The sequence below is a fragment of the Piliocolobus tephrosceles genome, chromosome 8 (assembly GCF_002776525.5).
Source record: "Piliocolobus tephrosceles isolate RC106 chromosome 8, ASM277652v3, whole genome shotgun sequence".
Classification (NCBI taxonomy): Eukaryota; Metazoa; Chordata; class Mammalia; order Primates; family Cercopithecidae; genus Piliocolobus; species Piliocolobus tephrosceles.
This window is the reverse complement of record NC_045441.1, coordinates 103,754,764-103,782,122: the sequence shown is the minus strand read 5'-3', so window position 1 is coordinate 103,782,122 and position 27,359 is coordinate 103,754,764. Positions and strand designations below refer to the sequence as shown.

Here is a 27,359-nt window from a genome sequence, read left to right as displayed (position 1 = left end):
GAGTTTGAGACCGGCCTGGACAACTTAGCGAGACCCCATTTCTTAAACAAACAAACAAACAAACAAACAAACAAACAAACAAACAGACAGACATCTCTAGCTCCTGGTTAAATATGATTGATTGAGCACATGTTTATCTGTTCTCATTGAAATGTCACTAAAATGCCAGTGAGGAATAAAAACCCCCATAACCCACAATGATACAGAGAATGGGAAGGATACTATAGTAGACAAGAGATGTTTGCAGATTTGTAGTTGTTTAGAGAGTTTGGGAATAAATTGTTGTAGGTAGATAGAAAATTAAGCAAGCTAAAAATAGATGAAGCTAAGGCAGAGATTATCTGTAGCGAATGCAACATTATACAAAAAATAAAAGAAAAGAAATGTAACCCTGGCATTTTATGTGACTCAGGTCTAATAATTTGTAATAATGCATATATTAATGTTGATTTAACAAAAAGTTGTGTTAAAATTATAATTTGAAGAAAGATTGGGAGGGGAAATGTGGAGGGGTTTAAGGGAGCCAAATTCTCATTCTTTATAGTATTATTTCAAAGGAAGTAAATTATATCAAAGACTTTAAGTGTTAGTAGTATAGGTATGGAATTTGGTGGTAATACCAGAAAAAAAAAATCTGAGTTAATGTGACTTGATTCTCTTTTACTTTCTCCATCCCCAGTCACACCGGAGCCTATAGACACTAATGCATAGGGTAGACACCATTGCAGCTGGAAGATCCGAGTGCTAGTCCTGACTTTCACCAACTAGCCATTCATTTTTCAATTTAAAAAGTCATATTGTTCCATAATTCTTAAATCACTTCATCACCCAAGTTCTGTACTATGTCTCATAGACATTTTCCTCTATTATAAGCAGAGTACGTAAGAAGAAACTATTTCCAGAAGCTCTCTCAAGTGTATTAATTTCTTATTTGCTTTGTCACTCAGTCATTTACCTAAGTGGCTTTAGAATTACCCTTTCAGTGGAAGAATAGACTATTTTTCTTCTTAAATGGCCAAACAGTCTTAATAACTTGTAGTATAGCATGGAATTATCATTTGCATGAATGAAGAGCAATAGTTTCTTTGGTTGGGGCAGATGGAAATATTTTCAGTTCTTACATCCTGTGACATTTGTGAGAAGTTCAGATATTTCCAAAATTGCAAAAAGCCATCTGGCCAAAATGGCTTGGCCCTGTTAACTTATTTAGCCCTCCCCAATTACATTTCTTAGCTTTCTCATGTATTATGCTGTCAGTTTTTACAAAGTTTATTCAACGGTGAATATGATATTAAATGATCATAGTGTTTTGAAAGGCACCCAGCTATTACTTTTAATTTTGTTTAGGTTTCAGAACCCTGGAGATTAAATGGGCATGCGGAAAATATCCAGTATTGATGCACCTGGGCTCAGAAAGACATGATCTTGTCCAAAGGTTCATATTAGCCAGGTCATTGCTACTTCATGTCATATCTGCCTTTGCCAACCAGTTTTTTGTTGTTGTTTTTGTTTTACAGGGCAGTGAAGAGCAGATGATAATAGACACAAGCCAACATTTAATGAGGCCAAATAAGCTAACACTTAAAGTAGACAGAAGGCTTTGTCCTCTGAAATCTCCCCTGAGTCTTGGTCTCCCTCTTTCCTTCTTGCCCCAACTCTGTCTTTTCTCTGTCCCTTTTTTCTTCCCTTGCCTTAAAAGGGAGGAAAGTTCTTATGTCTCACTGTTTTTAGTTGGTTTCCTTAATTTGAGTCTCTCCTCTTTCTTTTCTGATCTTTATTTTCAGTCCTATTCATTGAACTCCGAGAAAATAACATATGTAGGAAATGTAATTCTAACTGTGGTTTAGTAGATGAGACCATGGAAGGCTAGGAGGTGACTGTAGAATTAAAAATTAGGGTTTCAGTTTTTGAAGAGTGTTGCCAACAGCACAAGCAATCTTGTCAGAGAAAGAATTATCCTAGTTTTTCCTTTTGCTGGGAAATTGTGCGTTGAACCAGATTTCCAGCAGGCAAAATACATTTTAATAGGTGTTCTCTTTTCCTAGCTCAAAATAGGTTTTTTTTATTCAGAGAAAAATGTGTTTTGTTTCTACTTGAGGAATTTGAGGTTTATTGCTAGTTTTATAAAATGAATAGACACTATTTTATGTGTCTTCTGTTACAAAAAGAACAACTTTCTAGATGGAGGAGATGATTAACTTGCATATCAGGATTAGGCTAATTGCTACTATCTGTAATTTTCCCAAAATATATCTGGAAGCTGCTTAATTGCTATAGCATTTACAAAAAAAATCTCTTTACTTTCTCATAGTTTTTCCCACCATAGGTAATTCTCTAAATTATTTCAGGGAAGTTGCCTATCCCCTGAAGCTTCTAACATTTTAGTTTCTTAGTGAATACTTACTGAACAAAAAGAAATATCAATCTAGTCCAGTCTCTGGCCCTTGTTACCTGTTTTTTGTGGTTTGTTACCTGTTCATAGAATCATTTAGGATTTTTGCTTCTGGGTAATAGTGCCACTGTAATTCCCAAAGGTTTAAAATTGTGTCTTAATTTAGATCTTTTATTAGCTCTGTTCCAAAATTTTTTTCCTCATTGTACAATGTAAATAGGGCAAAGATAAAAAATCCAGGCTTATTCCTTTGTTTTTTTTTTTTTTTTTTTTTTTGGTGAAATACTAGATATCAAATGGATATCACATTCATTTATTTGTTCATTATTCTCACAGTAGCCAAATTGAATCTTAAAGAGATCAATAGAGATGATTTAAAAAATCATGTCAACTAAAAAACATTTAGCAGTATGGTATTTCCTCCTATAGTTGTGGTCTCTGAATACATCATACTTTTCAATATTTTTCCTTCCTAGAAAATAAATACAGGCAATCTGTGTTGCCTTGAAGGGATTTACAAGTAAATTTTATTACTTGAGGGTGCAGAAATGCCAAGCTATTCCAGGCAAGTGAAAAAATAATGTCTGGAACTCTTTTTTGGCAGAACAACTAACTATACTTTCAGGTTCATGAGAACCAAATAGGACTTCAGCTGAGTTTTTTTCTTTTAAAATAGAAGTATCTATTGGTAGGACCTCATCTCTAATCTTTCTCTAGCTTTCTGTTTTCTTGTAGGACTACTTTGATTTATTGTGAGTCATTTTGCAGGGTTTTATTTACAAGTATACCTAACTTGGAACAAGTAATAACATTTGTTTGTTTGCAGATGCCTAGTACAATTTAAAATGGCTTAAGCAGTTATATAAGAAACAATGAATTATATTGCCCATGTAATACAAAGTAGCTACCACAACTAAGCAGAAAGACACGCTACTTCCTTCTTACTTTGATCTTATGGCCCCCGGAGTTAATTTAGAGCAGGAAATGCCAGTGCTGGAGGGCTGCCACGTCATTGGACAAAGTGAGAGCCTTTGGTTATTTTCTTTATGAGACTGTCACCCTAGTTTTGCTAGTGCTGAAGTGACAATAGCAGAAGAAAACCTGTAGCTAAAGGGCCCTTGTTGTTTTCCAGTGGAACAAAAACATCACAATTACTCGAGGCAATATTACATTATTCACATTCACTAAATATTTTTGAAAAGAATGAATGGAATACCTTTTTGTATTTTAAAGTAGGTTTATGCAAAAGTATAGCACAAGGCTGGTCTTGGTGGCTCAGGCCTGTAATCCCAGCCTTTTGGGAGGCCGAGGGGGGCAGATAGCTTTGAGCTCAGGAGCTCGAGACCAACCTGCGCAACGTGGGGAAACTGCATTTATACAAAAATTAGCTGGGTGTGGTGGCTCATGCCAGTAATCCCAGCTCCTCAGGAAGCTGAGGCTGGAGGATCACTTGAGCTTGAGAAGCAGAGGTTGCAGGGAGCTGAGATCACGCCATTGCACTCCAGTCTGGGAAACAGAGTGAGACCTTGTCTAAAAACAAAAGACGAAAACCAAAAGGTGTAGCATATACATCTGTACTTTAACTGAATGAGATTTTAAAGTATAATTTCTTAAATCATTCATATTTAAGTTCTCATAAAGATCCAACACTAATTTCTGTTCTCCTTTGTTAGAGCTGTTGAAATACAACTTAGTTTTAAGAAAGAGACTGCTTCTGACTCCGCTTTTATCATTCAGAGCATTGAAGTAGTAATTTAATATTTTTATTCCTCAAATCAAATTGTATTTTTCCTATTATTTGCTCTGCTTCTTGGCTTATCAAGCTTGATTATATTTGCCTTTTCTTATTTTCAGCAATGTGGTCTAAGTGTATGAGATAGAAAAAAATGATCTTACTAAGTAGATAAAACAATATGGCAGTGTTTTTGCATAATGGAAAATTGTGAATTCTGGCTTAAAATATTTTTTTGCCATGATTAGGAAATGGTGATGTTATGCCCAGACCATTTATTCCCCGAAGAAGACCACCAGAGTCCAGAGTCAAAGCCAAGCGGCAAGGATCTTTACTGCAAGTTCGAACTTGGTCCCTCCACTTCACAGCTTACAAGAGGGCCCCGAACAATGCGTGCGCTTGCTTTTTATAGCCCGATGTAAACAGGACTTGTGAGGTTACAGAGGAACAAGGCATTTCTCTAGGTTACAGCATTACAATTGGTTAACATTTTCAGTTATACATTTAGCAGTTTTCTATTGGTTCCCGCGCTTCCAGTAAAACCACAAACGGCTGTGTCCTTATCGGAGATTTTCCAGGTGGTGTTTTTCTAAAATTGAGATATATGGTAGTCTCTGAGTTGAGAAATGTGTTTGTACTGGGCTCAGGAAGTTGAGAGATATATGGTGATTTTGTTGAAAAGAAAAGAGGGAAATGTGGGGAAAAGAAAGGTCAGCCTGTTACTGTGTTCTTATAGATAGAAGTAAGTTTAAGAGACTCCATTTGGCTCTGTATTTGAGATGCTGTTAATCTGTGACTCTACCCCCAATCTTGTCCTTGCTAGAGACATCGCTGTGGTAATTAACGTTTAAAGGATTTTGGGCTGTAAGGAATGTGCTTTGTTAGGCAAATGCTTAAAGCCTGCTTGTGGTTGAAGGTCAGTACCATTCTCCTAAATCTCAGCAAAAGAAAAACATCTGTCTCTCGCCCGTCCCTGGGCAAATGGAACATCTCCAGGCATCTGTATGTCTTACTGCTGCTTCACTCCCTCATCTTCTGAGCAACAAATACCGAGAGAACTCAGAGACCGGTGCCAGCGTGGGTCCCCTGTAAGCACAGCACTGGTCCCCTGGGCCCCACCTTTCTCTCTCTATACTTTGTCTCTGTGTTTTTATTTCTTTCAGTGAAATGAATAATCAGCAACTAACACTGATTAAAATTCTTTACTTCCAATAGAAAAGACCATTTTTATAAGGTATCTAGATGGATCTTCCAGCATGCCTATCATTATAAATTGAATATAGAATGAGTCTTCTCATAAATAAAGCTTACTTTATTTTTGCTATACCACTATAAATGCTATCAAATAGCGGAGGTGGAGGAAGTTTACCACATTTCCACTAAACCTTATTGCCACTAGAAAGTGAACCAACCCACGATCTTTTTGCAGCATTTCAACATGACAAAGAACATATGTAGTTAGCTTCTAGATTTATGCATTTCTATTTGTTTGTAGTGAGATTCTTAATTCTATGCTGTTATGATAATTGCTGATGCAAATAAGTTATGCTAAGACCTACCCTTGCTACCTGCTTAATGACATTTGTCTAAGAGATTATAGTAGTGTACATGAGGAATTCCAAGGACTATAGTAGGTGTTAGCAAGCTAACTAACCACCGTTCAACCTTTCAATTTGTTTAACATGGAGAACAAATCCCTGTCACTACCACCTGTAAAAACTTGCTAGTGATGTTACTAAAAGTTCCTTACCTGAATTTTCTTAACTATAATATAAAATATGGTTGCTGAAAGAATCTTTCTCATAGAGGTTAAATGAGTTTATACGTCTGTTCATGCTTAGCATTTCCTAAGTGATGGTGATGATGATATTGATAATGCTGTGAGCCACATCATTTGGGATCAAGTGGAATTATCCTTGTCCATTTACAGCCAGCTTTGCTTCCATTTGAAAATAGTGCAGGAATTTGGTTAATACTACTCCAGCCACATAAAGAGATTAGAGATTAGCACACCTGGAGGATTGCTTCCAATTTCCTGTACTACATTTGAAGAGAGACTTTAATGACTTGAATCATATCCAGAGAAGAGTGACCTGAATTGCTTTAAGCACATGGGTTTCTTCAGTATGGAACAAACAAAACTTACAGAAAGGCTAGCATAATCAGTAACTTGCCGGACTGCCCTATGGGATGTAGATTAGATTCATTATTTTTTGTTTTCTAAAATAGAATTGATAAAGATTAGAAAGAAACAAATATATCAGGCTACCATGAGAGGAAAAAATCTATTTACTCCTAGGACTTTTAAAGAGTATAATAAGGTGGCTGTGCACGATGGCTCATGCCTGTAATCTCAACACTTTGGAGGCCAAGGCGGGTGGATCATGAGGTCAGGAGTTCAAGACCAGCCTGACCAAGATGGTGAAACCCCATCTCTACTAAAAACACAAAAATTAGCCAGGCGTGTTGGTGGGCACCTGTAATCCCAGCTACTTGGGAGGCTGAGGCAGAGAATTACATGAACCCAGGAGACAGAGCTTACAGTGAGCTGAGATCATGCCATTGCACTACAGCCTGGGTGACAGAGCAAGACTCCGCCTCAATAAAAAAAAAAAAGAAAACTTAGTAGGGTGACATATAAGCAACTGACCTATTTACTTTATAATGGTAATGTTTGTTGGTCACATCATTGGGACATTTGAGGGCTGTAGGGGGATAACAGGGTGGGCACTGAGGTCATCTTTTATTCTGAGATAGGAGGTCTTTGATGATACCTTGAAAGTGTGGGCATCTCTAGTCTGGATTAAGAGTGAAATAGTGGAGTCAAGAGATAATATAAAGTTTGTCAAAGGCAGAATGACAGGCTTTTTAAGAGTGTATTTGGGAGACAGGGAGAATGTGAGGCCCTCTTTTTTGTATGTTCTTGATTTTGTATAAAAAGCATATGTTATTTCTATAATAAAATATACTAAGTTATTAACGTGTAAAAATTAGTATTTTGAAATAGTATATTTTAAAAGAATAATGTGGCATCATGATGGTAATGTTGGGATTTCAAGTCAAGAACTTTGGAAGGGGTTTAATATGAAAATTCCTTTCTGAAGCCAGAGTATTTAAAGATCACAGGGTTAGCTTTTCCCAATACAGTAAAAATCTTTATTGATAAGGCCCATCACTTCTAAGAAAGACCCTCACAGCTCTTTGACAGTGCTCACTTTGGAGGAGTGGAAAGACTCAATGGGATTGCAGATTCATCTGAAAATACTTTTATTCAATTCCTCCTTCCTCGTGACCAACCAATAATTCATCAAGGTAGGTTAGCATCACTTTTTTGACATCACAGAGTAGATATGGATAATAAATCAAATCCCAGTCATAATATATGTATGAGAATATCTTATATCTTAAAAAGTACTTTATAAATACGTAATCAGAGTGTTATCATATTTAATTTTAGTTTCAAAATCAGGGGCCATTGGTCTCATAGGTATTATGGTGTTTTATACCTTCTGGTTTCCGTAAAGTTAAAACTGGATTCATTTTTTTCCAGAATAAGATGACAATTTGTGCTAAGTTACTTACATATTCTCCCTGATAGTCTGAGTATTCACACTGAAACAGCTGGCCTGAGTAGTATAGCCTAGTATCGGGGTAGAATTCCCTTATCAGTAAAATGAAAATCACTCTGTTATATATATTTATTAAAATTTTGTTTAAGAGGCTACCTGGCCCTTTTCTATTACTGATACCATAGTGAAATGGAAAAGATACATCTGTGGTGAGATGGAGTCCTCTCCACTAAATTAGGAGCTAGCATCAGGATATTAAAGAGGTCTTTTTAGAGTATACTCAGGTATGAGTATTTTAAATGTCACAGGAAGATGGATGTGATGTGCTTTTATCCTGTTTATTTTTTGTTTAGAATTTTCTCCTTGGTTTCAGGTGAAAATCTCCGAAAAATTTTTTAACAAAACATTGAAGGATTGAAAAATAACTATTTTCATAATGTATGTATCAGAGTTCCCCAAAACACTCTTGAGGAAATGTCATAGCAAAAATATCTCCAAATTTTATGTTTTTATAATGGGAGAGATAAGTTAATACTATAAAAATGCATCCTCAAAATTGAGCTTTCAAAAATGCTGTTGACATAGTGCAGTTTTTACTCTAATAATCCAAACTAGACTACCTTATATTAGATAATATTAATAAAACTTTGCTTCTTAGGAGAGCACAGTGATAAGAAACTATAGAAAATCTAGAATGGATATCTGATTTATGTGGATCAGTACATCTACAAATAATCTTTCTTAAAATTGTTTTGAGTTCAGCGTCCCAATTTGAAACATAATAGAGAACATTTACAAAATACTACCTGAAGAAAATGATATAAAATCTAGGTAGTTAGAAGTATGTCTGGTGTTATACAAAATACAGTTTAAAGAAATAAGGCACAGTACTTTTTTTGGTTTTTCCTATATCTGTTTCTCTTTATATACTTGTTAAACTCTATGTTAACATATTTATGAAATTTCTGAAAAAGAAATACAATTGACACAGTGGAAATAGAACTAAGTCAATCTTAAAGACATCAACCACAATTTCACATTACATTTGGGCTTCTATTACAAAATTACCCAGAATACTTAGGCTGTGTTTCATTTATTTGTCCTTTGGGGAGACAGTGGAAAGCTGGAGTGACATTTTGACCATCTACTAATTTCATGGGAGGTATATTTTTAAAATATCTGAAACTAGATATCCATCAAATACTGGACTGTAATAACTGTGAAGATAAAGGGTGTTTGTTTCTGAGAGTACACTTGTGAGGCTTTTTAGTATGTGTAATTTCAGATTAGGGAAAGCTTAAGAGGGTGGAGTATAGAGTGTGCCTATGTCTATTTTCTTTTCTCTTTTATTTCCCACGTCTTCTCATATTTCTAACTCTGGAGGAAGCTGGGTGCTAGACTATATAGGGAGATAGGATTGAAATATGACAAATGAATCTTTGTACCCTTATAAGTTAATTCTGGTCTTTTAAATTTGCCATAGTCATTTTTTTCCCCTAAGATACTGGTTTCTAACATGGTTAGCACAAAATAAAGTTTGATTTTTACCCACCTCCTGATTTTTCTTTCTGAAGCCAGCTCCTGCTTTGTCCTTCAGAACTGTCTCCCAATTGCCTAGCACTTTTGTTATTACTAAAAATTTTCAGCTTATTAGTCTCTTCATGCCATTCCTAATCTACCCTTAACATTTCTCTGCCCTCTAATTGGGATATTGTGTAAAGATTATCTTAACTCTGAATTAGAAGCCTTTCTGGACTATCTTACAATAACTGATAATGTTGTAACCCCCCAAATATGTATAATCTGTCCCCCTGCCTATCATGCTTTTATTTCCCTGAATTGTAATTGCCAGATTCGTTTGTTGGTATTCACCTTTTCACTCTGAGTTTTAAGATGTCAGGAGATTTGTCTATTGCTGTCAATATTGAATCTCTAGTGGCTAATATTTTGTCTGGTACACCGTAGATCTTCAATAAATGGTGTGTGAATAAAGCATGGGCCACTCCTTGCTTCCCTGCTTAGACACCTTGCTACTATTAGACCTGACCCTTGGAAGGAGCACTAACATACAATTACTCATTAATATAACAACAACAGTAACAACAACTAAGCTCGCCATATCATTTGGGATGAGAACATAGGTCAACATAGTGACTTTAGTACTCGTTGAATACTGAGGAGCTTCTTTATACATAAAAATATTTCTGCATGTCAATGTAATTCCATAGAATTTCATTAACCCAAGAAAGTCTTTTAAAGAACCACCTTCTTTCTTTCACTCGGACATATAGATGATCAGCTTCCTCTATGGGTAGCTATAGATTTTAATCACACAGATAAGTTTGATGGTGTCCAGTTTTTATTTAGACTCTTTGCTACCTCTTTTATCAATATGCAATCCATGTCACCTAAACTATATTAAATAATTTTGTTCTCTTGAACTACATTATACAATTTATAAAGTAGAACTCCCAAGAACCAAGATTTGCAATAGATTACATGTCAGTCAACAAAGCTAAGCATTATCAGCTCACAATGACATCTGACTAAGCTGTTGGTGTTAATGTGGTGTTCTGAATTTCCAGTGCCTATAGTGTCAGTAATCACAAGGATAGAAATGTTGAAGAGAAGTTTCCGTTTCCTCAAACTTCACTTTTTATGCAGATGTACCTGCTAAGATTGAGTTACTGTGCATGATAAGTGTAATCGGAGAGTTGGCAAGCAGGTTAAATATGATTGACCATTCTATATTTTCCTATAATGGGACTGAGAAAGAGAAGAGCTTTGTAGATTGGGAATGTGAAGTAGATGCATGGAAATAATTGCAGAAAAATTCTTTTAAAAGTCCCTAGCCTTACATCTACTTGAAACTTGATGTATGTTCTTATTTTAAAGGTTTTATTTATAAGAATGTGCATAGGGTTTCCTTTTTTGGTAAACTAGTGTTCTTTGTCTTTGGCAAATAAGTAGTAACTGCAATTTGACACATAAAGACTCTTTATTCCCATTTTCTGATGCAAAACTGAGATAGGAATATTATAAAAGAACATACTGATGGGGAGAGTTAGAAGATAATAGGAACAAACAATTAATGAATCTAATGTACTATTGATGGATTTTTCCCTCTCCAGAAAATCACCTATTAGTTATTATTGTGAGTTATGGCATGCTTATAAAGTTCCTGTTATTATTTCTCTTGGTATTGAGTCATTTGTTTCTTTTTCTCTCTATGTTATCATTTTTGTTATAGTTAATATGCATTCATATGAACTATATGAATATATATATTCATATATATTCATTCATATATTCGTTCATATATATATATTCATATAGTTTATATGTTTTCTTGGGGAAAAATACTGAAATACTTCTCTGAGACTCCAAACATATAAAATTGGAATGTTAACGCTGAACTCAAAAAGAAATTTCATGAGGATCACATAAATTGGGTTGTAATTATGTGATATACATATTTATATGTAATATATATTACATTATACTACAGAAAGAGGTGTGCAGGCCTGCCTATCAGCATGCCTGTCATATTGTAAGATAGCAAATGTTCATTTTCCCACACCCCTTCTTTAGATCTGAAGTAGATTTCCTAAGAGCACAGCAAGTTGTTAATCTGGCACATATTCACAATTTAGTGAATGTTTCCTTCTTTTCTTCCTTTCCTTTTTCCTTCCTTCCTAATCTGTAATCTTTCTACTCAAGTAAATATAAATGCATGTTTATCCAAATATAATATGTTAATAATATGTTTATTATTTTGTATGCATGCATGTGTCAACAAAATGTCTCAAGCGTTGCATTGTCACTTTAGGACCGACCCTGGACTGTGGCACACATAATCCACTGGAAGGAAACCCTCATTCCCTTTAGCCTCACACAGTTATTTTTGTTGTGTTTTTTTTTTTTTGTTTTTTCATTGCAGTCACTTAATTCCTCTTGATTTGTGTGGAAAAGATGTTGTTTGTAGAAATAAATGAATATTTTGTTTTCTACTTTTTATATACATTTTCTATATGCCATATCTGTGGTTGGAAGAAATTTTTTTACACTCAAGGATTTGAATTGACTTGTTAGCATGATATACTTATATGAATTCATACATTTTATATGTAAAATTTTTTTTAAATCTTGATAAAGTAAGTGATTTAATATGAAAGTTCTATACTAGAATTTTGTTTCATTGATTGATTTACTAAGACATACGGATAGGAAGGTAAGAGCTTTAAAGTTATTTTGGAGACATGATTTCTTGTTTTTTATTGAATAGATAATTCTTCTCTGCAACCATTATTAAAGAGATGTTTACTAGAGGTATCTGACCTGAATCCCAGTTCTGATAATGAATTTCAATTTTATATCGTATTCTTTTGAAAAACCACTTAGGTATGTTTAGCTATATTGCTTTAATAATGATACCTCTATTGGTTTAAGAACGATTTCTGTCTTTACCAGCCTTAAGTCTAGTACCACAAATGACAGAGAGGTTATTTTATTACACCCTGATTCTCTCAATGTAAGGATTAGGAGGGTTAATTTATGTCCCAAGCTCACTCCATTATTTGTTCCAGAGGCTGGTAAACATTACAAAGGAGTATCACAATTGGATTTTGAATCAATAACCTCAGACACTGAACCATATATTTTAATGAGAAGCTGCATTTTCCTTACAATGGTCAAATAATACTATTAGTTTCTTGGCGATATAGTAGAGTTAGAAAAGATAAATATAAACATACAAAGTACTGTGGGGTCTCCAAATGTTATAGTTCATCCTTCTAAAAGGCTTACTAAGGTCAACCACAATTCTTTTTGCTGTGCTTTGTTACTCTGGGCCACTTCACAATAATTTCGAAATTATGTATTATACTAGCTTTGAATGTATTACTTATTTGAACTCTTCAGTTTGCTCCTATAAAAAGTCCTATTGACATATCTGTGAGGTATTTACACCCTTAGTTGGCATATGCTCTCTGACATATTTCAAAAAGGAAATAGGAGCCTTCTGAGATGTAGATACAGTGAACTAGAATAGGTAAATTCAAATCTCTGTAGGCTTGTCTATTTTTAGTATGAACAAAAAGGAATCATGTTCTATTTCATATGATGTCTTCTCACTTGAGAATTCTAAATGCATACTACTCAATTCATGAACCTCCTGTGTATATTGTAAATGAAATGTTTAGGCCAAATTTTGGAAATAATCTATATTCTGCTGTAATATTCTTTTTAAAAGTTTTTTCTCTTAATAATTTTTCTTAGAATTTGATGTATGTTTTATGACTACTAATATTAACTCTGGTTTTGCACTTTGCTCCTCTGTAAAGATAATATTTTTATTTTCCTTTAGAGGAATAACATAAAACTAGGCCATGGCCACTCAAGTCCTTACTTTTCAAATGAACAGATAAAAGCAGTCACTATTGTGTGGCAACTGGAGTCAGTTCTGTCTTTTCCCAAAACTCCATGATATTCATTGTAGCTGTTTCTAGACATGGCATTTCAATACAATGCTGTAGTTCTCCCAAGCAACGACCTAGTTATCTGTGCATTCGTTAGAGTAAAATGATATAGAAGCGAAGCTGTAGTGAAAATATTAGCATCTGAAAAAGAAGATCATTGTAGTCTTTTCTGTTTAATTGATTGCAAAATATCCTCTCGGGATCCTTAAATATAGTAATATATAATGGTAGTAATATATAATATATGTAATACATAATATAGTAAATATAATGGTGACAACCATATTCTTCACAAACATTTTTACTTATTTGCTATAATGTCTTGGGAAATTTGAGGAAAAAGATTGGATAAAAGAAAATATAGCCACAATTTAGTTACTATTCATTACTCCCTATCTCCTAGAAAATCAGCATTGTGATGAAGCCCAAGATACTATGAATGGTGACATATATAATTAGAATTATTTCCTCATATTTTTGATGGCGGTGAGATATGTTATTGAGATTTTTTTCACTCCTTAATACGTGTATACTTTTAAACATTTTAGTTGTTTTTATTGTTTGCTTTATTAGTTTCTGACACATTTTGGATTTTTCATCTAAAACGTTAATCTCTGAAATTTTAAGATTATCCTTTATAGTTATCGGAACATCTTGTAAGAGTTAATGTGGATAGTTAATTAAGTTGGTTCTCCTCCTTGTAAAGATATATAGACATTTTGTCGGTGCTAGATAAACCTTTTTGAAATTCACTTCTCATTTTCTCTTTGAGTTTGAAATAGGGGTCACATAACAGTTATCCATGTTTTATGCATAGAAATAATTTATGGTAACTAAATATGCCTTTTTTTGTTTGTTTGTTTTGTTTTGTTTTGAGACGGAGTCTTGCTCTGTTGCCAGGGTGGCATGCAGTGGTGTGATCTTGGCTCACTGCAACCTCCGCCTCCCGGGTTCAAGCGATTCTCCTGCCTCAGGCTTTCGAGTAGCTGGGACTACAGGCATGCGCCACCACACTCAGCTAATTTTTGTATATTTAGTAGAGACGGAATTTCGCTATGTTGGCCCGGATGATCTCGATCTCTTGACTTTGTGATCCACCCACCTTAACCTCCCAAAGTGTTGGGATTACAGGCTTGAGCCACCACACCCAGCCTAAATATGCCTCTTAATTTAGCCAGTCTAAGGATAGTATTAGGCTATTTTCTGCAGATATAGTGAATAAGATCAATATTATATTTGAAGCAAGCTTTTACATCAAAGTTGTGATAAGTAAAGCATTTTAGACCAAGAAAAAAACCTTGTAGTTTTTCTGAGCATTATCATTTTGTGAGAATATGAATTATTAAGGCTGGTAGTTTACCAAATCACACAGTTAACATGTATTTGTGAAAACATTGATAAAGAAAATAAACCAGAATACAATCTAGTAGAATATAAGTTTTAGATGGTAGAAAATTTGTCCTATTTCTCTTTTTCTCATGACTAATAGCCATACAATAAATGTTTATTGAATATAAACAAAAGATAATTAAATGAATAAACTAAGGAATTATTTTAAACTTATGCTTGTTTGTGTGTAGTTTTACTTAAATTTTTTTGTCTAATTAGAATAAAAACTGTAGCACTAAAATAAGTATGAAATGACTAGTATATGTACCATAAATCTATTTCATTTCTTTCTTGGTGAAATGTTTAGCATATGTCTGCCAACCTGTTGCTGCTTAGCGTTACTGACAATTATATACATTATAAATTATATATTTGTCTCGCACTGTTTTTATATATTTTTGTATTCAATTGGGCATGCTTATTGTTAGAAAATCTTAATTTTATTTTGTAGTATAAATTATAAAGTATGTAATTCTTCAAAAATTATTTTTGTGCCAAGATGTTTTTCTCCATACAAGGTGAACAGATTAGGTGGCATTCATACAGCTATAAACTTTAGAGTTTTATTTGTTATAGGTAAAGTTCTGTTTTGCAACAAGAGCATTCAAATCATATCACAAAATCGTAAGTTAAATGCTTTGAGTACTTTGACCAATACTTAGTTTTATGTGAGGATTAAGAGGTAACAGAGAGTATGAAACATCCTTCTCATTGAAGCTGATATCTTTTCTCTCTCACTGGAAATTTATATTAAAATTTAATCAGATAAGTAAGTTCATGATTTGCCTTGAGCATCTGTATATTTTTGGTTGTAACAAAAATACTTCATTTTAGTGCTCACTGCTAGATGTCTATTGAGAATGCATATTTCATAACAAATTTTAAAAGAAATATGTAGATTAAAATGAATTCTCAGCGCTATGATATGTTTGTGATACTTCCTCAGGCACATAGGTTTCAAAGAAACATACAAGGTACATGCTTAAGTTGTTGCTGACCTACACTATGCCTGCGTCCTAATAGGTTGTATTTCAGCTCCTATATTTTTGACAAATAGCTGAGCTCTGTAAAGCTCTGTTTGTGGTGCTGAAACCTCTCATGATATATGAGCATGTCTGGCTGATAAATTCTAATGTCAGCCTCTGTGTGATAGTGATTCATCAGGTTGTAAAATTTGTGTTTGGGAAACACGTTGAATTCGCAAGTTTCATGTTTTGGTTGTGTTAAAATTACCTCAATTTGTCCTTTTGTTTTAAGAAGTTCATAACAATTGCCTTCTACACTGTCAAAAACAGCTAGGATTTAATTGGAAACTGTCAATGCTATCACAAAAGAAATGTCTAATATTAAGAAATAAATTGAAATGACTACAGTGCTGGAAATGTTTATAGGCCAGTGCGATGTTGATATTATGCAGAAAGCCATTGTAAGAAAAGTTAAAAGTTGCTTATGGGCAGACACAATAGCAATTAACATGAAAGCTTTGTAACTTTGAGAGATAAACAATTTGCCTATAAAAACTGTGGTATTGTCTCAGAATGTTTGCTTTGTACAAAAATACTTCTGTTTTTTCAGGACTGTGGGAGTTTGTTTGTAAAAGTGATTGAAATCCTCAAAAATCTTAATTCTCTTTTTTTAAGTGAAATCCTTATATTCCCTATATAAGATTTTTAAATAACTACTAATGTACTTGGCACTTCAATTCAACGATTTGTAATCTTTTAAGCTGTGGGTTTCAGGTGCCTTAAATATATTCTTAGAGGACTGGACTAAAAAATTAAATTGTTAATTTTTTCTTTTACTTTAAAATAGTTTTAGAAGCTTTTCCTTTAGTTAACATCATTCCTCTTAAATTTTTGGCAAACTCTGGAAGTATCTGAATTATGTCATTTTTATATTGGGGTCAGCTAAATAAAAGAAATTTCAGAAAGTTGAACCTGTTAAACTTCTACTACTAATCCTGTATGTTTTAGGGTGTAATTCTGAAATCTTAGTCTTGGACTGAAACATGCTGTTTCCTTGCCATGTTTCAATATAGTAAATTATTAAGTTATTTGCTTGTTATTTCAGTGAAGCTCCTTAACTGTTTTGAATCAGAGAGAGATTTGAAAATTATACCTAGAGCATAAGTCATAATGAAATTTGGCAATAGTTTCTGCAAAGTAAGCAGCCTAGACCAGGCATGGTGGGTCATGCCTGTAATCCCAATACTTTGGGACACTGAGGTGGGTGGATCATGAGGCCAGGAGTTCAAGACCAGCTTGGCCAGTGTGGCAAAACTTTGTCTCTACTAAAAATACAAAAATTAGCCGGAGATTCAGTCGCATGCCTATAATGCCAGCTACTTGGGAGGTTGAGGCAGGAGAATTGCTTGAACCTGGGAAGTGGATGCTGCAGTGAGTCGAGGTTTTTGCCACTGCACTCCTGCCTGAGCAACAGAGGGAGACTCCGTCTCAAAAAAAAAAAAAAAAAGAAAAAAAAAAAAAGAAGCAGGCAGCCTAAAACTAAGCAACTGCTAATAATTAAAATAATACTTTAGGTTGCTCAGATACTGAATTTATATTGTCTCAACGTAATAATTTAATCTACTCCAAAAGCTACTTGTTAAAATCCTTAAGTGAATACATAATTTCCTAGAGTTTCTGTCAATAGTTAAAGGGTTAAATACAAATTATGATTGCCATTTGATATTGATTAAATGCTTTCCGAAATCCATATTTGAGACTTTATAAAAATGTAGGCAGTCCCATCACCCAAGAAAAGTGCCTTACTCTTAGCATTCCAAGTTTCATTATAGAAAAACACCTTTTAAAAACTTCATCATTTAAATGATATCTGATCAGATGATATTTCCCAGAAATTACTCTTTATTTAGAAACAAAACAAGACAAAAGCAATTGATTTTAATCCAAAATGTATTTTTCCTTATAAAAGAGGTCCACATACTCACTGTGTCTACTCTACAGAATTTGTCCATTTTATTACACCACGTGTCAAGTTTATCTGGTCACTGCAAAAACTCGTGGCTAATATGTGATGTGTAATACAACACAGGAGGAGGTATTGCTCAGTTCAACTACTCTTATATACTTAAAAAAAATACAGAAATGTTTTTGTCCACTTTAACTGTAGTCCAGACATAAAAGTTACATGAAAGTTTTAGAAAATGGAGTTATTTTATTTGGTTGCCACAGTACCCCTTGAAGCCAGTTACTTAAAATGCTGACGTTGTACATATTTCCACTGGTCAGGAGCAGCATTAGTGAAGCTTAAACTTTTCTCTCGAAAGTAATCTTTTTTTATGTTGTTTTTTGTTTGTTTGTTTTGTTTTGTTTTTAGCACAGCTGCAGTCTTTAGCTTTTTTTTGTTCGTTTTTGGAGTAGGTTTAGTTGGTGTTTTTTACGACATTTGTTGGTAAACCTATAACAGTTGCTTTTACTTTCAGTGATGTACTTTTTTCTTTTCCTGCTTCCCAGAGATTTATCAGAGGAGGATAAAGCTCACCTAATGCAAAAGTTGGTTTCTGTAAGTAATTCCTCACATAGCTATGTCCACCATCACAGTTCATTTCTTGAGAGAGGCAGCTGATAAGACATATCACACCAATAATCCCCAGAAGGCCTCCAAGACAGGCCATAAGTGTTGTGGTATTACTCTTTTCATACTGTTTTTGATTAGGGTCCAAACCTTTGGTGGTGACATTTACACATTTTTTTCTGTTTTTCTGATAGATGGTGGGAATATCAATACAAATTTTATACTCAGTTGATGGGTTCAGATGAGTTAGATTATATACCTTGACATCAGATGGTATTCGAGCACTTTGCGCAGCATGAGAATTTTCAGTCTTGACAAAGGCTGTCCATTTAACACTAGATTTAAGAATTTTAGAACTTGCTTTCCAGGACACCAAAACTGAATTGGCCTGAATATCTCTTATTTTAATATTCAAAGAGCCATTGTTATCCTGTGGAAAAGATCCATCCACTTTGATCATAACAGACTTCAAGTCAGCGCCAACTAGGTTAGTTGCTATACAAGTATATAAACCCCCTTCTTTGGGAGTTATGCCATTTATTTCTAGTGTTCCTTCAGAATGGACATAGAAATTTTCTGTCAGGGTATTAGGCAAGAGTTTTTGACCAGAAGGTGTTATCCAGTAGATTTCAGGCTGTGGTTCTGCAGTAGCTCTACAGTGTAAGGAAACATAACTCCCAGCTTCTACATTTAGATTAGAAGGAAAGCTCTCAGGAGCTATAAGAGGGAGACAAATTTCCATCATGTCCCTGAAATGCACTTGCCGAACATTCTGACCTTGGAATTCAGGTGGGTCCACACAAAACAGTGAATCTGGCTCCATAAATCGAATGTTGGTTTTGTTCATATTAATCCAACGGATGACACAGTCACACCTGATGGGGTTACTGTGTATGCTGATTTCCTTGAGGTTTGGCAGAGACTCAATGGTACCATGGTACAGGGCACTGAGGGCATTGCTGTTCAGCATGAGTGATTCCAGCTTGGGGAGTCTGAAAAATGCATTGGGGTGAATGTAAGACAATCTGGGGTTGTTAGTAGCTTCTATTTTTCTTAAATCTGGCAGGTTATCCACAGCAAGACTATCGATGGAAATCAACTCAGGCATATTGTTTATCCCCAACTCTTTTAAGTGTAGCATATTGCTAAAATCACCCCTTCGTATTCTATTAATAGGATTTTTATTTAGATCCAAAAATTTGAGATTTACAACTTTTTGAAGAGCAACATGGGGTACTTTAATAAGCCTGTTGTCATAAAAGGAGATGCTTTCTAAGTTTTCAAGTCCAACCAAGGCATTATCTGGTATTTCTGTGAGGTTTATACCAGCTATGACCAGGCTGCGAAGATTGATAAGAGGCTTAAAGTTCATGTCTTTGATTCTGATAATTGGATTTTCCCCAATCATCAGAATCTCTAGATTTGGAAGAGCATCGAACCACTTACTGTTGATTATCTGCAATCTATTCGAATTGAGATGAAGTCGAAGAAGATTATGTAGGCCAATAAAGGCTCCAGGTGAAATTGCAGAAAGCAAGTTGTGATTAATATAGAGTTCTTGTAAGTTGCTCAGTTCTGACAGGCATTTTTCAGGCAGTTCAGTAAGTTTGTTTTCCTCTAGGTACACAGAAAGGAGCTGAGGCATCGTTTTTACATTAATATTGGTGACTGAAGATAAATTGTTTTGAGATAAATCCAGGCCAGTAAGGTTCACTGGAAAGTCTGTGGAGTATTCAATTTTTGCAATATTGTTAGTCTGCAGGAGCAGAATCTGTGTGTTAGCAGGCAATCTGGCTGGGAAAGTTAAAAGACCTAAATCATTACAGTCCACTGTAGATGCTTCCATATAAATGGATCTGGGTGTAAACCAAGGCCTGATTTCACACGTACATAACTGTGGACAATCCACTTTTTTATCTACAGCTTGTACTAGTGTAGTGATAGCTAGGCCAAGTAGCACATGAATTTGGAGTGGCATGTCCTTCATCTTAGCTTTCTTCTTCAGAAATGTAATGGGCCCTTAAGGATTCCACAGTCAGTACTAGTAAGTTCAATAGGAGCTGATTGATAAGGAAGATACTTGCATTTGTCAAATGATGAATGCCATAGAACCACAAAGTTTTTCTTCACTGAAATAAGTGCCAGTGCCACAACTGCGTTGTCCAAAAATGTCATGCATATTGGAGAAGAGAAGGCTACTATTTTCTTAATGATATAATATTGATGTACTTTTTGAAGGTGGAGTATGTATAGATGGTCATAGGAGATTGAGTAATTCATTTATTTAGAAGTATAATATTCAAATCCCATGCTCGTTCAGTATTTGCAGGAATAGCAGCATGATGCTAAATGTAATAAAATGAAATATGAAAGAAAAAAGAGAATAATAATTAGTACAAATGAAAAATATCATAATTAATATCTATTAACTAATTATAATTATTTCATGTATAAATTATATTTTTAGAGTTTAAGTACTTCAGTATGTCTTGGTGACTTTATCATTTTCATGACTGTCCTTGATAATTCTTGGCCCAGACATTGGGCAGGCTGAGAAATTTAATCTTTGAAAGGCTAAAGATTTATTATTTTAATGAATATGTTTCCAGAAGTTTTCTGTTATTTCAAATATTTACTTATTTATTCCGTGTAATTTTATTCATTATATTTTCATTAGCTTTGAAATTTAGTTATAGGGAAAAAAGGAAAATAACTTTTAAGTTTTTTAACTGTTGATGGCTTTATTTTTTTTGCTTGTTAGAGAGGCAAAATAAAAAGCCAATAAATAAGTTATACTGTTCACTTATAACCAAATGAGTTAGACTGTGATTCAACAGGCTCCCAGGAGACAGGATTTAGAGAGAAAAATTATAAAATGTGAAGTAAGCTAGATGTAGTGGTATTAGCTGTTTCCCATTTTCATTCATACTTCTCTCCATAGTCTCCTTTGCATAAACTTGAGTTTGGCAGTCTTCAGAGAAGATTAAGTTTAACTTGCTGTAGATATACGTGTATGTTATCATTCTTAACTAAAGTTCAGAAGATTAACATTTGGCTGTTTTATTTTTCCCTGAGAATAACTTACCTTCCATTACTAACAATGAAAAAACAGTATTATTACATCACTGATATGGTTTGGCTGTGTCCCCGCCCAAATCTCATCTTGAATTGTAGCTCTGATAATTCCCATGTGTTGTGGGAGGGACCTGGTGGGACATAATTAAATCGTGGGGGCAGTTTCCCCCATGCTTGTGATAGTGAAATAAGTGTCACGAGATCTGATGTTTTTATAGGGGAAACCCCTTTTGCTTGAGTCTCATTCTCTCTTGCCTGCCTCCATGTAAGATGTGCCTTTTGCCACCTGCCATGATTGTGAGGCCTTCCCAGCCAGGTGGAGCTGTGAGTCCATTAAACATCTTTTTCTTTGTATTACTCAGTCTTGGATATATCTCTATTAGTAGCATGAGAATGGACTAATGCAATCAGTAACACAAAGACCTAGATATTTTTCTTTTAAATGGATACCAGTGTCTTTGAAATATAATCATTTCCAACACCAAGTTGCAAATTTGATATGTGGGGATCCTTCTTTTTCTCTCTGTTTACCTCACCATCTGCCTTTTTCCTGCAGGGAATCTTCTCCCTATTGATAGAGCTATGATTGCATTACTCTGCCTGGAATAGTTCTTTCATTGTTTTAAATTACTTTTTACCGTCTTTTCAAACCTTAGGTCAAGAATCTCCCCTCTGGGAAGTCTTTCATACAAGACTTTCATATAACCCCTCCCTCCAGATGTACTTAGCTGCCCCTCCACAGTGGTCCCATGGCTCCAGCACTTGCCTCTGTCAAGCATTTCCTTGATCCTTTCTTTCACCAGTCACTAATCTCCTTGAGAGCATGAGGCCTGCCTGACTTTGCATCCCATCTTCTGGGCATTATCATTATAATATAGTATATGTTCAACAAATGTTTCGAATGAAACAATAAATTAATTTTATTAATAGAATCATTTATGCATCCTTTTACATATTAAGCAATTCAATCTGCTTAATTTCTAATTTCAGTAAATCTATCTGTTTTAATGTGTGTAAGTATAAACTAACATCATATTTGTGTTACATATATTACTAAAATCCAGAGATTAAACTTCAGGCTACTACAAAGGAATGTTAGACTTTAAGAGAAAAGTTAATCTATTATATCTGTGCTTTATTCTTTAATCTATCTGGTCAACATTTATTGAGCACTTTCTACATGCTGATTATTGGGTTAATAGCTAGAGTGAAAAAAGATGACTTAGATATGGTTGATTCCTTTAGTAAACTTTCAGTCTGGAGGGGAAACAGAAGTAAACAGATGGTTACAATTCCATATGCATGCTCATTTGGGAGCATATACCCCTCCGAATAAAACGAAAATAGAAAATAGAAATCTGTTGCCGCTTTATGTCCAGAATGAAAGAAAAATCTAGGTACAAAGTCCAGTTGTATTTCTGTATGTTTCCATAAATCACTTAGCTGAGAATGGAGAAACCATTACTTCTGTCAATTAATTGGTTAGGTCTGCTTTCTCCAGCAGAGCAGAGAGGTACCTATATTCTTCTTTAACTAGAGGTTCAGAAATATTAAAGATGAAGCATTCTTTCTGGGGGAGTCTTAATACAATATCTCTTTTTGTTTTGAAATTATCCCGGTGAGTGTCTTAGAATCAACTCAAATGTCTATCAATGACAGACTCGATTAAGAAAATGTGGCATATATACACCATGGAATACTATGCAGCCATAAAAAAGGATGAGTTTGTGTCCTTTGTAGGGACATGGATGCAGCTGGAAACCATCATTCTCAGCAAACTATCGCAAGAACAGAAAACCAAACACTGCATGTTCTCACTCATAGGTGGGAATTGAACAATGAGAACACTTGGACACAGGGAGGGGAACATCACACACCGGGGCCTGTCGTGGGGTGGGGGGACGGGGGAGGGATAGCATTAGGAGATATACCTAATGTAAATGATGAGTTAATGGGTGCAGCACACCAACATGGCACAGGTATACATATGTAACAAACCTGCACGTTGTGCACATATACCCTAGAACTTAAAGTATAATAAAAAAAAATTATGTTTGTGTTTAATTAGAAAGTGTTTTCTTATTTCATCATTTACATGGCCATATGCTAGAAACAACCACATTTTGAATTAGATTTATTCTGAAAGCTGTTGAAAGTGAGGGTGTTTATAGTGGTGAGCATATTCAAATGTTGTTTCTCCTGGTCTGTAGGAAGCAATAGTATGGGAAACACAATAGAGAATATAGAAATTTATCCTTTCTTTAGCATAATATTGACTTTTTCTTACGTCTGTGGAAATGAATATGATATTTCACTAATATGCTGTTTAGTATGGGTTATTTGCAGGATAATAAGTAAGTAATAATTGTATCTTCTTAGTGCTTTATAGTTTTCAAAGCCTTTTCTTATTTATTATTAATTTAATATTAATAAACTTGTGAGATAGGTTGGTGACGTACTTTAATCTCCATTTTTTAATGTAAGGTTATTGAGACCCATCTGCGTGATATCACACAACAAATAAATGGTGGGGTGGGATTAAAACCTAGTTTAGGCTGTTAAAATCAAACAATTGTAATAATTCTCATATCTTATATATCCAATTCCTGTGGACACTTACAATTTGAGATTTCTTTACTGTGAAAATACCAATTGTTTCTTGGTATAATTATATGTGGAAGCTTTTATGAATAAAGCTACTTTTCCTTAGTAAGGAGATCTTCATTCTTTATCTTTTTTCATCACTTAATGAAATACTGATTCAACACCTACTTTTTGGCAGGCATTATCGTAGACACTGGAAAGTCAGCAATAAATAAGATAAAATATCTGCTCACCAAGTTTTCAGTGATCAAAGGAGTAAATAGCTAAGGACAATGATGCATAGTAGATTAGATTTACAATAAAAACGTGTGCAATGCTCTGTGGATGTACAAAGGAGAGAATGCTTAATTCTGTTCCTCCAAAAGGAGCAACATGAATGTTCTATGGTCTTTTGTGATACTTATACAAAATCAACTGCGGTATAATGAGGATATGTGGATAAGAAGATTTAAAATCCACTGTCTTTTAGATGAGTTTTTATAATGCTAAAGCTTAAGAACAAAGTGTGCCTTCTTCTTTGCACCTCATTATGTGTATTACAAAGACTACAGAGTCTGAGGAAAAGAAACATTTTGATACTTCAGTTGAAAAATTGGTGAAGACAAAAATTGCCATGGGTACATTAAAACCTAGTTTTTCCTTTTCTTTTATAGCAAATTACTAGCTAAGTTCCTTTGTATAAAGAACTTAAATTCTATTCTCCCATTATCTGACTTCATATTCCCTTGTAAGACTTGATCTTTCTTCAGTTTTAATTGAAAGTTCCACATCCTGAAGATATTGTTGAATTATACTAACTGCATCCCTATAAAAGACTGTTCTATTTTCCTTGGGAAATATTTCTTTTCCAGTTTTTCGAAACGAATTATTTGAATTTATATGACAACTTTCAGGAAATGGATAATGGTAACTATTTAGAATAGTTTAATGAATGCTATCCTTAAAAACTGATGTTAATGAGAAATTGATTTAAGGAAAGAAAATTTGTTTTGCATTAAGAAACATGGGCCAGGTTTACTGGATGATTTTGTAACTGGGGACAGGATACCTCACTTTCTGGTACCTCAGATTATTGATCTCTATAATGTAGAAATTTGGCTGCAGGAGCTCTAAGATTCTTTCACATTCCGAACTTATGTGATACTATTCTGTGAACATCAAAGATTTTTTTCCAAAGGTGTCTAACAATTGCATGTGTGTAAACTCACTTATCTGAATTTAACCTTTGTGTTTTTTTAATTTATTACAAGTTTATATTCAATACTTTAGTCCTATGCCATTAACAAATTAGAATCAGTGAATTTTAGTCATTATGGGGCTTTTAATAAAGACTATCAAATTAGTTACCTGCCATTATTTCTATTTTATCTTTTTGTCTACACCGTAGTAAACAAACGAGAGAGTTACTTTAGTCATTAAATTAAGGCAAACTGGAAGTAAATTGCCTCGATTAGAGCACTTGATCTAAATTCAGATGTGAATTCAAATTCCTTCATTTTGCCTCTAAAGCTCAGTCTTAACCACTAAGTTCTACTTTCTATCAAATGTTTATTTTTAAAATAGCACTACACATCTTGGTATCTTTTCAGAAAGGTGTTTCCTCCAACTGTATGGGTGTACTGCCTTTTTTGTTATTGTTGTCGGGTGTTTCTCTTCCTTTGATAATAAAGTTTTACTCAGACAAAATTATAAAGCAGTTGAATATTGTGGAAGGAATAAAATAAAAACTGTTTTCTAAGCCTAGTTTTGCTATGTGAGAGTAATCACATTGCTCTCTGAATCTTAGTTTCTCACAAAATGTGCACTAAATTTTCACTGTTGTTTTCAAGTTGATGTTAATGTCCTGTGAAATTGTAGAGATTTTGCATGTGGTTGCCACTATAAAGAAATTTGTTTATTAGAGAAAAATTATTTTTGTTATTGTTCAAAATTTATGTAGTAAAATGTATGTCATGTCCACCCATATATTTAATGGATGCTATCTTTTAGAGTGTTTTTAGAGTGGATTCTGATATTTTCAGATTCTCAAATCTGCTATTTTGAGATTTTCAAACTGGCAAAGATCCTCATTATTATTATTATTATTGAAATAGCTATAGGTTTTTTTTAACGGAGGGGCAATTTGATATTATTTTATGTCCTTGTTATGTTTAAGAACTTTTATTTTTACCCAGCAAGCATTAATGCAGATCATAAACAAATCATGTGCTGTTTCCATTCCTCATGATATAGGACTCAGATGGTCCTTTAGATGACAATAAAGGCCTTATAATAAAGTTCTCTCAGAGAAATCAATAGTAACTTAAATAGCACAATTTTCTCTCCTGAGTCTCAAAATATGCTTTGGGCAGATTTGAGAGAATCTTGGATGTTTTATCTTTTTTCTTCTCTTGTTTTTAGAATTTGAGGCTTGTGCTACATGGGGATAGTTTTCTTTAAACAATAATTCCGGCCAGGTGCGGTGGCTCATGCCTGTAATCCCAGCATTTTGGGAGGCTGAGGTAGGTGGACCACCTAAGGCCAGGAGTTTGAGACAAGCCTGGCCAACATAGTGAAACCCAGTCTCTAGTAAAAATACAAAAATTAGCCAGGTATGGTGGTGCACATCTCTAGTCCCAGATACTCGGGAGGCTGAGGCATGAGAATTGCTTGAACCTGGAAGGCGGCGGCTGCAGTGAGCCCAGATCGTGCCAGCTATACTCTAGCCTGAGTGACAGAGTGTGAGTCTGTCTAAAATACCTACATATATATATATATATATATATATATATATATATATATATATATATATATATAATTGCAAATGTGTCACCCTAATACATCAAATTTATGGAATCTAGTTATAGTACAACTATAATTTAGAAAGGGTAGTTTACAGTATAGAAATCTCTCTTTATAATTTTCTTTTACAGAGCGGGGAATGAAATCTTAATCACAGGAGTATTTCACATTTGGGTAGTCATTTCTGTGTACTCATAAATTACCAGCTTGTCATGATACTGTCATTTTTTATTATGAAAATTCTGATTTGTTATTTTTAATTATTGATTTTGCTCAACTGAGTACTTCATTAATAGCATTATTTGTGAAGTTAACTTTTGTACATGATTAGTAAAACAAATGATAATTTTAGGCCATAACTTGTCTCTTGATGCTTATAATTTTTCTTATAAGCATCACTCCATATACTAGGGAATTCTAATTTACAATATGGCATAACAGTACATTATTCAATATTGTTTGAGAGCCAATGGATTTTGATTGCCTGATTTGCTTTTTTAACTTTTCTTCTATGATTACCTTGTTATTTAGCATTTATGCAGTCCCAAGTGTAGGTCTCTCTGGGAAAAGCACTCATTTATTCACTATCCTTAATAATCACTCATCTTAGATTGAAGCATAATCATCTTGTTTTCCAAGTTGGGAAATAGTGATGGAAAGTTTGCTTCAGGTTATAATTAAACTAGGGATCTCTATTTGGGTGATGCCTCTCTGTTAAGTTACCAGCACTTGTTAACAGTAGGGTATTGTGTAAGTATGCAGAACTGGGAGTTAGGAGGAGACCTTGTGACCTTTAGTGACTT

The 27,359-nt window shown here is 34.2% G+C and overlaps 2 protein-coding genes across 8 annotated transcripts in view; one reads left to right on the top strand and one right to left on the bottom strand.

Annotated features, from left to right (window-relative positions):
- IMMP2L (inner mitochondrial membrane peptidase subunit 2) overlaps positions 1 to 27,359 on the top strand; it is an 872,087-nt gene that overhangs the window by 400,792 nt on the left and 443,936 nt on the right. The gene's annotated exons all lie outside the window — the stretch shown is intronic.
- Positions 17,409 to 27,359, bottom strand: part of LRRN3 (leucine rich repeat neuronal 3) — a 33,582-nt gene continuing 23,631 nt past the window's right edge. Inside the window, exon 2 of the mRNA XM_023228171.2 lies at positions 17,409 to 20,441. Within this exon, the coding sequence (XP_023083939.1) occupies positions 17,945 to 20,083 (2,139 nt within the window). The 5' untranslated portion in view covers positions 20,084 to 20,441 and the 3' untranslated portion in view covers positions 17,409 to 17,944. The remainder of the gene's footprint in view (positions 20,442 to 27,359) is intronic.